Below are 19,678 nucleotides of genomic sequence, written 5' to 3'. Positions count from 1 at the left end.
TGTCGCCAATCCAGTAAAAACTTTCAGTCGAGGGATGTATTACGTTAAGTCGGGAATCACGTGGCCACCCATCGTTGAAATCCAGTAAATTTCAATATGACAACCGCAAATGCATAATTCATTTATTAGTTGTTGTTTTTCTTTTTGCTGAATATCTTAAAACAGGAGGGCCACTTTTACATCAATTCAAGATGTACACGAAAATCAACTTGTAGGAACAGCCGACTTGTAGATGAAAGTTACCAGTGTAGTAGTCACGCAACCTGTGCTACGAGGAGTGGTGTCCGTAAATGTTACTGCAATACAAACTACCAAGGGGACGGAGTGACGTGCACAAGCCTCCCAAAAGATTGCTACGAGCTTTATGATTCCGGTACACTCAGTGATGGAGTTTACACCATTTACCCTGATGGTTGGCCACGCGGTATTCAGGTTTACTGTGAGATGGAAAGTAACGGAGGAGGATGGACGATGAGCTTCGCAAACAATTAAGGACTTAAATTCTGAACTTTCTCACATTATACTTTACATTCCTCAAAATGATGCACTGCAGATCTCTTTGAGATGCACTTGACCATTTAAGGAAGAACCAAAATCAAGAAACAAAACACTATTGCAAATTATCTCACTTTCACAGTATCCATATCTTTGTTAACTATCTAACGGCGTTGAATGTTATGCTCTTACGGATAACTAGATTATATAGCTGGATTCACTTTTCTTTCTTATTTCATAGGTTTTCCAGCGACGATCGAGTGCCTCCGTTGACTTTTATCGTGGTTGAACATTAAAATAGAGGAATCAGAAATGATTTATTTGAAATATTCGTCTGTATAGATTCGATAAATTTTAATCAAAATGATTTATTTGAAATATTCGTCTGTATAGTTTCGATAAATTTTAATCAATCAATCAGTCTGTTCAAAGAAGTTATACGACTAGAAGTACATGTCGATAAGAACTAAATAATAAAAAGACGATAATCAATATCATTCAAAATTTCCATAAGTGTAATACATCGAATTTTGGTTACTTCGTCGAAACCTAAAATATTAGCTACTACATTAATAGTAAATTCCGTTCATACAATGTCGGTTCTATTCTTCATTTAAAAGTATTGATTTCATGATTTGTGTATAGTGTAATTTCAATCTACGTTTATAGTCCAACTTATGAGCTCAGGTTGAAAGATACAAATATTACAAAGTGCTATAGATATAGGGTAAAGAATTGAACAATCGATGACAATAACACTCTGTATACCCTGTATACAGTAGAACAGGGAACTTGGAGCCGGGCAGAGAGTATATTACAACCATAATATCAAGAAATAATTATCCCGTTTATTTGATTTTTGTTTTATTGGGATATGGCGTTTTCAGCAAAATGCAATTATTACTTTGTACGTAATAAGAACATGTAAGATTACTCAGGACTAGATCTTTCAATGATACCCTTGTTTTCCTAACTTGAATGACATACGAAGCTACATCACACAGCCCCCCCCCCCCTCACATCCTCCTTATCCAAGTTCGAAGAGAGCCTAAGTTAGCCTATGTGGTACAAGCAAAAATAAGCACTTGGATGAATAAGGGGATAAATGAAAAGTTGGTTATGCAAATTAAATTAAACATAATATTATTCAACAATTTACAACATTTAACACCGACACAAACAAGAAATTTATAACTCAAGTTTTGACAGTGTTAGGAAGCTAAGTTGTGAACTTAAATATAACAATAAAATAAATAAATGAATAGTAGTGTTAAATGCCGATAAAAAAAATCTAAAATAAAGAGCGATATTAGCGACTCTTGTAACTCAAACGTAGTATTTGGTTAAAATAGTTTCCCCATCTGTATGTGACTCCTATTGTGGCACTGCATTTTAAACGGAACCAAGAAAGAAAAAGTATAACAACGCCCTTGCAAAGGCAGAATACCAACTTATTTATCTTAATTATTTAACAAAAAATACAAAACATAGGCGGAACGGACGTTTTCAACTTGGTAGGACAAAAACGCATTGCCCTCTACCTTGTATCTGATGTTGGATTCGTTCAAAGTTTATAATTTATCGATTTATTTAGTCTGTCTCGTTTTTTGCAGGTTATGATGGTTTGTCTTATAACAACAATAGACAATTCAGTACAAAAGACCAGGACAACGACGGATCGAGTAGTTACGACTGTGCGGAGGGACACAGAGGAGCCTGGTGGTACCGCTATTATTATTATTATTATGGTAGTTACTGCCGTCGTGATTACTATTGCCGTTATTACCCTGATGGCAGTTACTGTCGTTACTGTGGTTATTCAAATCTCAACGGAGACTACGACGGCTCTACTCGAGGAACGTACATGTTCTGGTATAGTTATAGTTTGAACGGTTACGGATGCAGCCTGCAGTACACAGATATGAAAATACGACCGGTGTAGACATAACACATTATAAATAACAAATTGCCCAAAAGAGCAGTTTTTACTGAGAAAGGTAAGAAAATATCCATACAGATTTTTCAAGCGTCGGACAGCTAGACGTGCCACAGACAAGAAAGAAGAAGAACATGCAACAAAAATTGCAAACGGGACGATTCGACAAATAATCAATTTTCTAAGGGAATGAGAAGAAATTAATTGAAATTGATATCAAATAATAAATTTAACCAGCTTACTGTTGTTTGATAATTTGAAAATTGAATATTGCATGAGTCTCATCAAAAATAAAAATAAAACATTACATTAAACTTGTCTGCTTTTCCTTAATATGTTGCCTCCTTCGTAGTCAATCCTCCCGCTACCAACCCCTCCCTCCCTCCAAGCAAGTATTATTAATTGGTTGGAAATGAATAACTTCATGAAAGTGGATACTTAACGATTCTTGGTTTCTAGGACACACACAGACACATTTTATATACTTATACTCACAAAACATATGGTATCATTTATATTAATATATATATTACAACATCCCTAAATAAGTCATCTAATACCGGCCAATTATAAAATCCTATTACCGTACGTCATCGAGTACCTTTATCAAACAGTGGAAAGAAACCGAATTAAGACACCACAAATAATCTACTACAATACTTGAAATACTTAACTAATGCAACGTGTGGACTGCACAATACAGTCACGTCAAACCAATCAATTCAATAACAAACATGTGGAAAAACGTTGTTTAACCCTAACATTTATTCTGTAATGAACATTATGACCTTTTTTTCTGTTTGTAACCGTGTGAAGTAAATGCCCATAGAGTGATAACAAGATATGTATTGTAACATTCTGCAACAATATTCCAAATATGAGATAACTTTTCATTATGAGGTAAGAAAAAAGACTGTTTTAAAGCCTCTTGAGCTTTCCCTGCTTCCTCTTCTGCTTCCTTTGTCAGCTCTGCTGCCCTCCATTTTAGCCAAAATTTTATAGAAATAGTTAAATTTTGACGTAATAAACACAAATGACGAGAAACTTTTAATTTTAAATAACAACCTTTGTTAAATTTGTAAAATAGACAATAATCTTATCAAATCTCGCATTTCTTCTTTACTTCTGACAGGTCTGTTACACTAACCAAAAAATTATTGCAATTTTAATAACGTATCAAAATCTGCTACAGTATTCAAAGTGTAGGTCTAGAAGAATTCATATTTCAGAGAATAGTGTACATCAAACAGCCAAACAGCACTGTTACAGTTTCTGTTCCGCTCCTACAAAAAGGCCTCTCACATGGGATATCCTGTTTTATTTTTTCCAACTATAGTCACCCCAGAAATAACGAGGAATACTTACAAATTCGCTTCATTCATTTGTTTGACTTTAAAATTTCTACTGGATGTCATGCTACACATGAAAGTACGACATTTATTTGACAAAAATTCGACATTATCAAGTATTCCGCTTCTTATTATCATGGTATCCCACAAGTTCAATTGGTTTACGTAATTTGTCTATAAGTGTACAAAGGTAGGCTAGACGATCTAGCTAGCACGGCTATGGATTGCACCTTTATAGTTGAAAAGAGTATAATTTAAATTTGTTATTTTATTTATTTTTTGTGCATGAGAGGCATCGACAAAGAAAATTTCGAAAAAAATTGACATTTTACTATTTCAGACCGGATTACGGAACGTGCGTGAATTGCATAACTACGATGGATGTTGAATTGACGCTTGTATCGATATGACTTTGAATAACAAATACAGCCTGTCCCCTCTACTACGAAAGACAATTCACATTTAGGGGACACAAAATTGTTCTGACGTCCGTACAGGAAGGGGCTTAATGGGTGGGGCCTATGGGGAGTAGCGTCACTCGCCTTTGAGAAGTTTTCTGTCGATAAGAGATCGCAGAGGCAAAATAATAGTATCATTAACATTATTAGGACTACATTAAGGTGCTTTATAAAATGCTAACTATTGCAAGAAACTTGTATATATTGTAAGAAACTTGTATATATTGACGATATCACACATTTACAAATTCATAGTAATACTCGTGAGTAGGTATTCAATTTATCTCCTTTCTCAGTGATCTTTTATTAAAGACGAAATTCCAGTGCCGTACAACTCACGCAGCTTTGACTAGAAGTATCAATTACTAACTCAAAGTTAACTTGTTGAGGTACATATATTTCTATGCCAAGGAGGACTATAGCTAAAGGAGGAAACCTTCTGAGAAGCAGATCACACCGTGCTGTAAAATCAAGTAGCATATCCCAACATCATACATCATAGCTGTTTATTATTTTGCCAATTTTTGATGCCATTCCAGTCTATTCCCCGAAAATCCAGTGTCTAAGGGGAGAGGGGGGGCACTTTCCCTCTAACTCTGACTACGCCACTGTCAGCAAAATAATACTTATTGTAGTCATGCTACTCTCATTAAATTATTCATGCATAAACATGACTGACAGTTGTCATCCGTTGGCTAAAACTATTAGGAACCAGCCCTCACTACCACCAGAGAACTGCGGGCAAGGGTAACATGAAGCGCTTGAACCGTCTATAGCTAAGCCGTTCAATATAAAAGAGGTTTAGGCCAAAGCAAAATATGATACGATGTACCTTTTAATTTGTCAATACAGGTCGTAACGTATATAAGATAAACAGTATGGATGTAAATATTATAGTTCATACATATTCCTCGTCCAATGAAACAGCTGACATTGTTATACAACCAGATGTGAGATACTCCATTCCCCAAACAGGATGTGCCGTAGTACAATAAATAAGGAAGTATTGTTCATATAGTATTCCGCTGCACAACTACATATATATATATATATATATATATATATATATATATATATATATATATATATATATATATATAAATATATATATATATATATATATATATATATATATATATATATATATATATACATATACATACATATATATATATATACATACATATATATATATATATATATATACATACATATATATATATATATATATATATATATATATATATATATATTTCTGCCTGCTTATTTCGCAATGCTTTAGCACAATCGAAATAAATGACACCCAAAGATAAGCTTACACGGACATACATGTATTCGATTGCAATCTCTTCCTCGCTTTAGTAATCTTTAATGGTCTCTTCTTAGTGGTTATACAGATATTGTGAATCCGCCCTCTATTTCCAACTCTATGGCAACATGACCTATTTCTTAATCTGCGGCGTTGTGTTCTATTGTGGAGTTAAACCAAAACCACACACTGTTGTAGTTTCGATGTAAGGGGACTTGGGTTGAGGTGGACTTTTCTTAAAAGTACCGACTTGTTGTTTATGTATCTGTTGATGGCGGACTTGTTATTGCCGATCGTTGTAACTGTAACCATGCACCTAAGCTATAAGCAAACATTGAAGAAGTAACACATATCACCATCTAAATATCTAGGAAAATTATTGATTGCTGCCGTTGGTTTCAATGAATAAACGTTTTCCATAGAGATTTCCAAATTGAGTCAATAGTCAGTTGTAGAGATAATTGGAGACAATTTAAACCAATTAAGCAAATGATCCGATTGTTCTATAGACACTGGGCATTGATCTGTTCATGGAAGTCATAAATTAATAACGTCATCTAACTGACTAATTACATTGAGTAATGATTGCTACACTATTTATAATTACATTATTAAAATAAAATGAGTAACGAATGTAATTTGATGGTCAATGTCACAAATCTCTATTATTTCATTAATGGTTTTCACCCCTCCCCCCAACCATCCCCTCACCGCTAGAACACTTTAGGTCTGTAACTGTTACATAACATTATCATTTTTAATCGGATGTTCGTAACTTGCATAATTAAATTATTAGCCCAGCTTTGTTGTTATTATTGTAAGACTTTACCAAGAACCTTAAACAGGACTTAACCGAAGTTCATCAATAACAATTACAAGACTGTAGTATCTAATACATTAGTTCAATTTACTCAGATGCAAGATTAAACTTAAGAAGTTTCTAACCTCAAATGACATCATGTTTAAAATACATTAGCAATTTCTGAATTTCATCTGAAGGTACTATTTACATGATATTAAAAACACAAAACATGTTTTTCTTCGAGTTATTAGGGTTTTGAAAACTTGTTTTATTGTTGAAATTCTGCCTAAATTCATCCATTACGGAAAAGAAAGACATAATCGAATTTGATCCCATAACCCATGATTGAAGAAGAACACTCATTATTTTGCCTTTATCTGCTCTAAGCTTCCAAATATTTGTCAGCCTCCCCACAACCAGTATTGTAACCTTGGTATATTATTCTTCATAATAGCCGGTCTAATCTCTAATTAGGCCTAATGCCGTTTTAGTTTTCGTGATATTTGATTACTTTTTTTCATGAAGATGGAAATCTTTGTTACCAGCTTCGTAAATTATGGAATATTTACCGTAGCAATAATTAACCGCCTTTATCATTGTAATTAATCCTTGCTCTGGACGATAAAACTCGGTTAAAAAAGAAAGGTTTGCCAAATGTATTCTTAACATCGCCTAAGTTTCTGAAAGAATGATACTATACCCCATTTTGTTAAGCAATCCAAAGACTTGATTTTTGACAAATTGAGTGACATTTAATTAAAACTATACATACATAATTTGTTGATAGACCCTCTAAGCTCGGAGTATCAAACTAATTATAATGCAGTTATTAGTTATCGCGATGTTTGATTAGTTTTATATTACTATCGTAAATTTGTGTTACCAGCTTCATATACCATGTAATTTTTACTGTAGCAATCATTAACCACATCAATACTTTTGTATCCTTTATTCTGGACGATACAACTTGGTTTGAAATAGAAATGTTACTATGCACATGGACGTTGCATTCAACTCAAAGGGGTTACTTTAACCTAAAGTAAAATGTAAAATTATATTCAGGGGTGTAAACTTACATATTTTGGAGCTCTTACATCTTATAACGACTCCACTGGAAAATAAAATACTTATCGGTCCCAACGAAATAAAAAAAAAATCGCGGCGCGAGTAGACCTAATGTAATTGAAAATGAAGTTGTCTTATTAGGAAACCTCGAGGGCGGTCCCCTTAGTTGAGGACGTCTCTGGAGTAGGGTGGCTCTCTGGGTTGCTCGCTACTCGGGGAAAAATAACCCCTTGGGGCGTCTCGGTCTCTAGAAGGGGCTATTCATCACTGGGGTTGGGTCGTCGCAGGGCTTCACGTTCGGTGCCAAACAAGGACGTAGAATTAAAAAGGGGATTTATAGTTCCATCACAACAGAAAATTAGCACAACAAATAGTATGGTTGCCAGATATTAGAACAGGATGAAATGTAGGTCCTCTTCCATGGCTACAACTTCGGGTGATAAACTTTTATTGAATATCAAATCTCCACGTAAAACAGTTCCAGGTGTTTACTAAAATAAAATATCTATTTAAAGAACAAGCTCCAGGTATTCACAAAACATCTATAAAAACGCTTCAAGTGGCCACTTAACTTTAAATTAATTTTATACTAGTCCTCTATTCTAATACTGGTGAAGTTAGTCTTAGAAAATAATTATGATCTCGTGCCCAACCATCTCAAACTTAATCCTTCCTCTCTTCTACTCTACCTATAAGCAACTCAGCTTCAGTAACTATTCTTAACTTTGTCCCCCTACCATCATACCCTATTCATTCCATCCCATAATTCCTAAAATACATCCCATAATAATAATAAGAAGAAGAATACATCCCATAATAATAAGAATACATTCTATAATAATTGTTCAAGGCAGCTCACACATGACCACCTTAAACCAATCAAACACAAACATTTAGACTTGGTCTCAACTTCCCCCTCCAACCCTATGCCCTTCACTCCCTGGTATCTGGGGTCCAGTGACCTACCAGCTGTCAATTAATGTTTAATAAATAAATTACCAGACACATTACTTAACATATAAATGGATTTCGGTGTCCATAGGCACATTTTAAATTAAACATCTATCACCAAGAATATTCCTATTTAACCAAAAATAGCTATTAAACTGTCTATTTCACCCACAGTGCTAAAAAGAGGTAGACTCTTTTAGAGCCAGCACATGTATTCCTAGAAAAAAGGACAACACAAAAAAATACTTAGTTTAAGAAAAAAACAGGTCACACCAAGTACTAGTTTTGAGGCAAACCTGAGAGAGGGAACAAGGGGGTGCCCCCACCCCTCTTGAGAAATTTGGGTTTCTAGTTGTGTATTTGAAAATTTGCTCAAGTTCTGGGAAAATGTGGAAGGAGACATCATCTGCCCCTCTCCCAACCCCCATAATCCCACCAGTGGGTTTGTTTGTGTTTTAACCATACAAAGCTGGTAATGAGCTTTAACAACGCCAGCTCCTATTCTTTATTTACAAAGGGGGGGGGGGCACTGTCTCATTTAAGTGTTAATGTATGTGTTGTTGAAAAATTATGAAATGTTTACCAATTGTACACATATACTGTCACATTGTTGTAACAAGCTAACTGTACATTAAGAGATCTTTTTGTACTGGCATTGCCCCTTCAAGTGTATAGTGAGCAGAATTTGACCACAAAATGTCTGCCGTGTCAAGTATTTTATACCCCGATATTGAGCCTCTCAACTCAGACAGACCAGGTCCCTGAGAGTAGTGGTTTCATGTTTAGGTAATTTTGGTTATTTGTAGGAAGTAAGATTTTTAAATGCCAAAAATACGTGCAAAACTTGGGAGAGGATGTCAAAAGATTTTTTTTTTTTAAAAACACAATTTGATGAGCATATACCTGAAGTGGATTCAAACTCATGAAATATGTAACTCTGCTTTGCTGCCTGCTGAATCGTTGCTAGCAAAATTTGAAGATGCGTCAATTACGAAGGGGCGTCAATAATGATGTCTTTACTAATTTACACATTGATCGCTTTGCCAATTGTCATACAAAATTTCTATCATAGGATTAGCCTTTTGTTCTATATCAAGTAACATTAAGTGCTCAAAAGTTTGATATTCTTCTTGGAAAGTGAGTGGCTTAATGTTATCTGTTGGTGGACTTGAACCACCTGCTGAATAAATTCTGCATCACCTGAACAGATTTTTATCATGGCCAAACAAATTCCAGAGAAGAAATCATTTGATTAGCCGAAAGTTCACTGACACCTTGCATATTGAATAACCTACAACGAGACTTCTAATCATTGGGTCTCTAAACCAACCTTTTGACTGAACTCTTCTGCGCAACTTCCATTCCTAATCCAGCAAAACGAATATGCACCGTGTGATATGGTTGTTTCTAATGTAAGTACAGGGGCGTAAATGCTTCCTTTTTTCAAGGGGAATGTAGATTCAATTCGAGAAGGACCAGACTGGCGCAAATTGTGTCGACTCTGTGATTATGAAATATTTTGTTTCTTTTTGTTTTCACATGCAATGATTGATTTAATACGGGATCCAATTTCACCCACAGAAATTGCCAAATGTGTTTCCATCTTTATTTGTCTCAATTTGCTTTGGCATTCAAAGTCAAGGAATACGAAAATTAATATATCGAAGAGTGAGTAAACCAGGCACAACATCCAATATATAGTTTCTCTTTCGCGCAACGTCAATGGGATATCCGGTTCTTTTTTCGTGCAACAATAGTCACCCCGGCAGTACGCGGAATACTGCGAAGCTTTGAAGTATTGTATCAAGACTTATTTTTAAATTTCGGCTATATTATCTCACAAATTTCTACTGATTATGCTAAAAACTTAACGTACGACATTTTTATTTCAAACTGTCAACTTGTATTAACAGTTTCATTTCTACCTCCAACGAAAAGCGCATCTGGTTTACATAAAAATGTATTTTTTCCCCTGAAATAATGAAAAGGGTTAGCTAAAAGATTTAGCACTGACGTGGAATGCATCGCTATTGTTGAGAAGTGTATCAATTTTATTTTGTTCATTTTATATGCCTTGCATGGTTGGCATTGGACAAACAAGTTTCGATTAATTAATACTGTACTATTTCAGACGGTTCACAGGATGTGCGTGAACTACTGCATAACTACTAAGGTTGACTTAACGCCTGCACTGATATGTAATTGCATGAACATTTACAGTCTGTACACCCTGTTACGAAATTCAATTCAAATTGTAGGTGGACGTCCGTACTAGGGAGGGATCTTAGGAGAGGGGTGGGGCTTAATGGGGGGAGCGTGCCCTCACCTTTGAGAGAATTTTGTCTCGGTAAGGGTGTTGTGAAGCATGATGCTATCATTTTCATTATATATTAAAAACATTTGCGTTCGGGTAATATAACATTGTTAACCATTTGCTAGAAACTTTCGGGGTTGGGGGGGGGGGTGGTCAGGATCGTGTTCCCATGGTCCCTGTGTCTACGGTCTTGTTTATATTGAATACATAAGACATTTAAAATACATAATAGGATATGAGGGTAGGTATACAGATTTATCTCCTCTCTCAGTGACCTTTTATTAAAGACGACATTCCAGTGCCGTTGGACTCACGGAATTTTGTCTAAAAATGTCAATAACTGACTCGAAGTGAATGTGTTAATAGAAACCTATTTCTGTGCTTAGTGGACATATAGCTTAAGAGAGAAGCCTTCTGAGAGGCAGTCTAAACATTGTGCTGTATCATAAAGTAACCGGACCAATATCATATATGATAGCTATTTAATTTTCTTGGTTAATTTTCCTTGCCGTCCCAGTTTTCGTCCCTGAAAATGTTTTGTGTGTGGGAGGGACAGCGTTTTCTCTACTCTGGCTACGCCACTGTCAGCTCAATAATAGAATGGCGTGGGCGTGCTGGTACTCATATAATTATTCATGCAAAATCATCACTGACAGTTGTCTCAGTTGGTAGCCAACCCTCGGGCCCCCTGAGAAATGGGGGCCACTGTTAAAAGAACCACTTATAGCTACGCCTATAAAGTAGCTCTACGCCTCTAAATAAGCTCTAGCTACGCCTCTGCTGGTTAACAGATATACATTTCATTTAAAATTTGTATAAAAGAAAAAATCTAATATCCAACCTACCTTTCCATAGGTCAAGACATGCTCCTTGATTAAATATCTTATATAAATGAAAAATATTTTTCCTTATAATTTACAGTCATTATTGATGTAATTCTTACAGTCAATAAACAAATTAGTCAAAGCCCAGTGTAACAGCTGAAATGTTTATTCAATCATATGTGAGGATACTCGATTCCGCAAACAGGATGTGATGTAGGCATCATAAAACAAGGAAGTATTGTTCATATAGCGTACCACTGACCAACTTCGAATGTTCCAAACTGTGTTAATTAGATATTTGTACATGCATATTGATAGTATAGGATATATCATACCGTTAATTTTACGGTATATAAGATGTATTGTACTAGTTCATGCATGTTATATAGTGCATATTAGTAGTATCACTTCCTGTCCTTTCGTTACTGCTTTAATTTTGCCTTCCAACCAAAAGCGAAGTAACTTAGCTAAAATAATTACTCATACATGTTTCTTAAAATATCGGTAATAGCAGCTTAACCAGAACAAGTAAATCAACATTCCTACTAGCATTGACGTCGTTTGGCACACAACTACATAACTTTTACATAAACCACACTAAATGTAATGTAGATTAAAAGTGATCATTGTAATTAATATTCGTTTAAAACCAAATACATTTACATTGATTGAATTGCAATACCGTTGCTGTCCTTGGAACTAGAGGCACGATAGTCAATAAGCATACAGTAGGTGGTATGCTGTATTTATCGGAACAAGGACAATTTAACATAATGCAACTGAAGCTTACTGCACTATTGACTTAAAAGTTCAAGATATATAGAGCTGTAAATAATATTAAGTTGGATTGCGCATGTCGAATAGTCTTCTTTACACACAAGCCAATAATACTATAGATGTGCAGCACATTTGTATAAGCTGTTCACCAAATCATATTTCAAATAAAATGATGGCATTAATGGACATCCATACTACAACGGTCATTTCAATAGGGTGTTGGTAACCCCTAAATAGAGACCCTGTGTCATTTGCCATCTTGCACTTCATCGAATATATTTTCACGTGTCGTTTATACCAACTCGAAATCATGGAGAAGTGTTTCAAAGTTTGTATGACTGTTTTGACTATTTGGAACTCGTTTGGAACAGAAATGGTAAGTCTTAATATTTATTAATATATATTATATTTTATTCCATTGAATATCTTTTGTTTCAAAAATAACATAAGTTGCGTCAATGTGTTGTTGAGCTAATTCTGTTAATATTACATTATGTGTCAAAATGAGTGTTACCGTCTTCAAAGAAATAGGAAACTATCTAACAAAAAAATCCTGATAAATTTCAATCTGAAGGCCTTCAATGTAAAATACTCAGAATTTTTAACTTCGCGAAAAAAACAGTATTGTTAAAAAAAAAACACTTCAATTTAACAACATATATTGGAATAAAACAAAAGATTAGCTCTAACCGGTTCTTTTATGCTTAAATACAGTATTCTTTAAAATTTGCTCACATGTAAAATACTTGGAAAAAACCTCGTTCATACATCTCAAACGTGTTTTCGTTACACACCAATTTTTAAAAGTAAATTAATCTTTTTCTTTCCAATTTATGAGTATATCGCTCTTCACATATCCAATAGCCAACCCCACCTTTGACATATACCTACCAACACGTTACAGCACTCAATTCATATGTGAGCTTACATTCACATGTAGATCGTTCTAGTTCATAAATTTATACTCCATAATTTTGGAAATTCATTTCAGCGGCGATAATTAAAAACTTAACTATCTATATATATATTTTTTTTTAGAATCATGAGTTTATTTTTCTTCTTGTTAAAAATCCAATCATGAGATTCCCTCTCTATACAGAGCGATATTCGGTACTTTTTGTATCGTTATATGTTTACAATCCTTTTTTTTCATTTGTTATATGCCTTGTTTTTATTTTTCGATTTAAACTTCATACGAATAATTTGATTTTCATCTGCATAAAGGCAACTTCCTTTTTCAGCTCTGTTATTTTGATATGATTTCCGAACAGACATTTTATTTCTCGTCTTGTCTAATTTATCCTTATGAATACATTAAAGCAACATCTGCGGTAACTAATCTAAAAGCATCTATGTGATAATCCAATCACAAAGATGCTTAATTAACTTCCATTTCAAATAGTGAACAGTTAGGTAACTACAGTAAACAAAACTATCATGACAAGGTACATCCTTCAAATTAGATATATATTACTTGAAAGGGTGGTTCAGGTTTAATCAAATTTGAAGAAATGCTCAGTTTTACGTTTGATTATATTGTTACAAACTATCATCGAAACGTAACATTTTCAGATTTAAATTTCTAAAGAGCACCTAAATATTTACTTCCTTCACATGTTCATAGAGATCTCTTTATTATTTATCGTTGTACGTTGCCAAGTTTAAAAAACAGTTTGCAACAAAACTAAAGGTACTTTGAAATGTATTTTGAAAATATGATATTAAGATCACTATTTTGTATATGTACAAATTCAAGGAAACAAAGTTGAATAAACAGCAAATCCAACTGGTGTACACGTCAATCTTATTTAAAACTAATATATGGAAACTTAAAGTACTGCTGAAAATAGAAAACTTAAGTTACACGGACTTATTTTATTATCAAAGATAAAAGACTTCCAAAATGCCAGAAAAAAATCACAAATATATTTGTTCAGACAAATTAGTAAGTACGTTCTGGTTTTAATTGCTTATACGAAAGAATGGTATGATACGTGATCATGAAAATGTCACAGGCGATTCGGGTGGCTATCTTCCAATTTTTCTTTCTTTTTGTGTTTCTTATTGCCTTCTGTTAGCCTTTACATTGTTAGATATTCCCAGGAAATTTAATCCCAAATACTCCGTTATTTTAAATATGATGGATATGAGAGCAGATAAAATGTAAGACATGTTCAATTATTTAATTTAAAATGATAAAGTTTTTAAAGAAAATCACATTCACAAGCCTTTTAAAGTGACAGTTAAATAAGATTGATTTACTCAATGATTATTTCGAGAAGTAATATAAAGTAACCAAAGGAAACCCCTTGCTACTAACTCAGACTTAATGTCGTATTACAATTCCAAGATAAGAGCGAAATTAAAAGGAAGAAATACAATTTTGATTGTGAATGGGAAACTTAATTGAGTAATCGTTAACTAATAAAACAGTAACAGAAAATGTGCACATCCCTAAATATGCTCATATGGCATTCAATAAATTAATTTAAGAAGCAATAAAATAACTTTTCGTTTAAATTACTTTTATGAACATTGCACACTGTTTGAACTTCTGCTTTGATTCTTGTGAGTTAAAATGAAACACCTGTAAAGTATCGTATTGTTTGTCGAATGTGTGCGACTTGTTTAACTGTGTATTTCTAATTTACGTGTCGCTTATTTTAATAAAATGTGCAACGACGTTTACGTCTAGAAAGCATTAGCGATTTAGTGATAATAATTACAACTAATAGTATTGTAAGAGCATTTTTTTTAAATTATACTGTTATTTCACGATCTTTCATTTATTGAACTAGAAGAATAAGTGGATTGAAAGTCTCTTTCCAATGGAATAGTCGTTATAAAATCATATTCAAAATAAAATCGTTGTCAGATGTATCATTAGTATTTGTGTATTAAAAGTAAAACAATAACAACTGTTTAAACGTTGTATAAATGCCTAATCAAATCAAAACAATTTCACAAAAGAATTGCTCGTTTTCTTCCATTAAATCAGTTATATTACATAAATGCTTCAAATATAAGCCGTATTCTAGATATATTGCGACAAGCAAATCTAAAATTTCACACGAACATACAAAAAGCATTGAAAGCCATAGTACTAGCGGAATAACTCAATGCAGATGCAGAGAACGTTTCTAAAACTTTAAAACTAAACTGATTATTATTCTGGTGGATGATCTCTTATATATAAATACTTTTCAGTTTTTTCTTTCTTTTCTTTTCTTCATTTACTAATACATCATCTATAGCAGTTAAACAAAGCAGAGAACAATTAATACAACATAATTAGAGAAAAATTAAATTGCATTTCAATTATTTTGACACAATTCAGTTCACCAACATTCTAATGACCATTCAAAGTGATGTTTTCTGTCATATATGGGAATATGAAAGGCTAGTTCACCGTGTAAAGAATTAAATATTCAACAACAATTCTCGCGGCCATCAATCACTCTCTCCACCAGACTACCCCCCCCCCCCGCCCACCCCTTCGTGATATGGTTATTTGGTGTAGTGTCATACTTAACATTTCTTATATCGTTTAAAAACATCGATGATAGACTTTTACAAATTAAACAACATAAAATACATCACACTGTATTTAAAGGTCTCTGTCTAACACGTTGCAAAAACTAGAAAGTATTATCATAACATTTATTACTTCTCCATGTACGGTAATAATTCGCTTTATAAGTTGAAGGATATCTAATTAAATTTCTCCATATCATATATTGTCGCTATCGTTCGAACGAGCATTATATTCAAGGGAACAAACGGCATGTGATACTCAGCATACGGTGACAATAAACACAATGTTTTATACAGATACAACAATAACGTCGCAAACCGTCTGTGCTTCCTGAATAACATTAACGAAGACAACAAAAAACCTTGGATATATCCCAAACAAATCGCCTTGACCGCTTCAATCTGTTATTTGAGATAATAGTATACTGTGTACTTTACTCTGTTGGCAACAGCAAAGTATAAAATGTAGATTTGAATTTATCATGACTTTAGGTAAGTGTGATACCATTTTCAGTATCCAAGGGCCATATTTTTTTAAAAGGATACTAAATCGTGCCACAAAGTAACTCTTGACATGTTAGACGTTTCAAAGCTATTCAGGTGTATTCAGAGAATGGTCTAAATTCACTGGAAAAGCTATAAAATATGTATTTGTCTTTCTGTCATATGCTCGAATGTTCTAGCATTTCTATGTCATTATTATTCGGATTACTAAACAAACATGTATTTTGTTTAAGCTGTTTTCGATATTTTATCATTTTACAACTTTAAAGCCGAGTATTTGTTCAATTCTTATCCGCTATGGCCGAACAATATCACATTATGGAATTTTGGTCATGAATGACTTGGTCTGAAAGAAAAATAATTAATTCCTCGTTTCTTTCTTAACTTCCTCTTTCTCTTTTATTTTTCGTTCTATTGAAATTCTTTATCTCTTACAATTTTCATCTGCGATTCATTATCATAATCATCATGTTACAAACGATACAACTTTAATGCTAAACGTATATTTTCGTACTGTACCACTTAGATTTGTTGAGGTAGCGTTACTAAGGTTGTCTTACATTCGCTGTGCCATAACTGTACAGGAAGAATATTTTTGTCGTCATGTGAGGGTTAAAAACAGGGGCTTCTGTAAATATTTCAGTCATTATAAAATGAGGGCCACAATCATATGCAATGATCATGTTATTTGTTTTTCAATATTTTAGTATTCATGACGAGCATGCGTTTTGATGTGAGTAGAAAAATGTCTTCTATATTAATTCCCCGTCATTGAAGGACATAATTCCACCCATGGGAGACTTGATCAAGTAAATCTAGTTCGATGTTATTCTCTGTAAAAGTACTTCATATTTCCAATTTGACTCTTTCCACAGTTTATGTATGTAATACGTGTGAATATGACCTATGTTGTTGGAGCCAATTCCGATTTCTGCTCTTTATCATTTTTATGTGGTTCGTCGATTGTAAGAAGTTTAAGGTCGTTATATTATGGTATGTGTAAAATTTTCGTGAGCAATTTTGGATCAGCACAGTTCAAACGTGATATCTACAACATTTAGCAGGTTTATTAGAGGAATATTTTGTTTTTACGTTTCCGTTCTATCATTGCATGAACATAAACTACGAAGTGCAATGCTGTTGGTTCTTTGTCTTTACAATGGAGCATATTTTATTCCTAGCAATGAGTACAACGATCTATTGCATAAATTAAGTTCGTGACAGTGTTTCCACTTTGAAGAAATTCAACTTTCTAACATTACAACGAATTATGTCTGCTATGATAAGGAGCATAAGGCAAGAGAAAAGGAGATATGAGGTCAGGAATTGACATCGTTATCCCGCCTATGAATTTTAAGTTATATCTTTCGAACAAACCAATAGATAAACTGATCTAGTGCCAATCAAAACCAGTTTTGCGCCGATAATAGTTTGTGATATCGGTATTGGCCGATATTTGTAATATCGGCGGCATATCGGTATCCGCAGAACTTAGCTTCATTGCCAATAACGGCAAACCGATATTGAACATTTGCTTCGTTTTTCCCCAACAACTAAACCACTTCTCGTTTCTTAGGACGATTTATTAATCTGTTCTAGCTGGTCAAACAAGCATGACGCAAGTCCTGAAAATATTTACCAATCTAATGATATATCGGTCTGTAAGCAGACCAGTTAGGCCACCTAACGTTACGTAAATAGCAGTCTGTGTATCTCTTTAAAGTAAATTTCACCAGTCTATGTTTATATATATATATATATATATATATATATATATATATATATATATATATATATATATATAATAACTACAGTACTAACTGATTACACAAACACAGTGCTTCTGAGTCCTCAGGTGAGAATAAAGTTATAACACGTGGATACCCCTACTGAAAAAGTCCAAAAATTGGGTATCTTTCAAAAAGCTGCAAGGAGTATCATGGATGCATTTTGTTAGAACATAACTGTTGAAAAGATTGTATTTTGAGAATCAAGTTTGTGTATCACAATATGTTTCCGGTAGGTTAACGAATAAATTCAAAGACGAGACGCTTGCTTATTTTGGCTAGGCTTAATTGTCAGTATAGCAGGCAAATGGAAGGTATTTTTTTACGGAAGATATAAACAATAAAGAAATGTTGTAATTTTGGTTCTGTTAAGTGCAAAAACTATCGAAAGTTTTTAGCCAGGATACGCAACATGAAGTCAGTTTTATTCATAACTCGATGTCATCTTTTGCTAAGAAATTCATGGCTCTATGTGACGATAATTTGTTTAAGACTTGCAGCTTAAATTTTGAATATATTGGGTGTAACAGAGTAACGTATTGTTTCAAAAGAAGTAACAGGAAGAATGGACTTGTGTTTTTCCTAGAACGAAATGCTAGCACACAGCTTCTTGCATAGCATTTTGTTGGGGACTATGGTCGTTCTGTTAAAAAGAGGTTAGGGCTAGTGTTATAGATTAGGCACAGTGGAGTTATCAAGTGGTTACTGTTTGTGGGTTGTGCAATATACTATTTTACGATAGCCGATCATAATTCTGATACTTCATGTATTAAAGTATGACTTAAAGTGCGATTTGACATTCATTCTGGCTGCTTAAAAATATCGGTATCGGTATGGGGCCGATATTGGGATTGAAATATCAGATATCGGCCAGATCCGATATTGGCGATATCGGCACAACACTACAAACAATGATTTCAAATAGAAGCTTAGCTGAGCTTCTGCAGCGCTGCTACAATTGTTACAAATCTATGGTTATGGACTTACCTTACAAGTAACATGACACGTTTCAAATCTCAGAGTTTCATTGTGCACGGTAGGTATCAAGACACGGTAAACTTAGTCCAACAAGAATAGCTAGGACGATGTAAATAATCCCTACGTGTTATTAAGGACTGTTAAACACATCTGCGTTACAACATTTGTCTGAAATGTTCGAATGTCAAAATATAACTAGAACAAAGAACATCTGTCTGCATTAAGCAACAAAGCTGTTCAAGGAAGCAGCCAGCTATTGCCTTTGTTCTAAACGTGAACATACGTATCATGTGCCAGAGTAGCTGTAAACCGGAAAAATGCCAGTTATCTAATGGTTCCTTGAAAGAAAGTTGTACTCTGTAAATGATCATTGACCTGTGAATCAGATATGGCATATAGACAAAGAAAACATCATTTAAAGTGGTGATACGGAGAATTTACCAAAGTTTAAATCGACTTTACTCTTAAACTAACATATTTTGGACCAGTTTGCAAAAAGTTCTATCTTTCCATCAAACTGGTTTTATTAACATAAGATTTAATCTGACCCTGCTTAGTGTTGACTGCAATGCTCTGTATGTCTTGTAATGTATTC

At 33.9% G+C, this 19,678-nt stretch overlaps 2 protein-coding genes across 3 annotated transcripts in view; one reads left to right on the top strand and one right to left on the bottom strand.

Annotated features, from left to right (window-relative positions):
- Positions 1-19,678, bottom strand: part of LOC139973677 (uncharacterized) — a 489,233-nt gene that overhangs the window by 150,387 nt on the left and 319,168 nt on the right. The window lies entirely within an intron of this gene.
- Positions 1-19,678, top strand: part of LOC139973686 (fibrinogen C domain-containing protein 1-A-like) — a 175,435-nt gene that overhangs the window by 81,027 nt on the left and 74,730 nt on the right. Inside the window, exon 3 of one of the 2 annotated variants that reach the window (XM_071980525.1) lies at positions 2,109-2,733. The exons of the other annotated variant lie outside the window; for it this stretch is intronic. Coding sequence (XP_071836626.1) covers positions 2,109-2,437 — 329 coding nt within the window. The 3' untranslated portion in view covers positions 2,438-2,733. Of the gene's footprint in view, positions 1-2,108; positions 2,734-19,678 lie in introns of those variants that run through there. 2 annotated transcript variants of the gene reach the window in all.

This window comes from Apostichopus japonicus, chromosome 9, assembly GCF_037975245.1.
Source record: "Apostichopus japonicus isolate 1M-3 chromosome 9, ASM3797524v1, whole genome shotgun sequence".
Lineage (NCBI taxonomy): Eukaryota > Metazoa > Echinodermata > Holothuroidea > Aspidochirotida > Stichopodidae > Apostichopus > Apostichopus japonicus.
The sequence above is the reverse complement of the archived record's forward strand: the minus strand, read 5'-3'. Positions and strand labels throughout refer to the sequence as shown.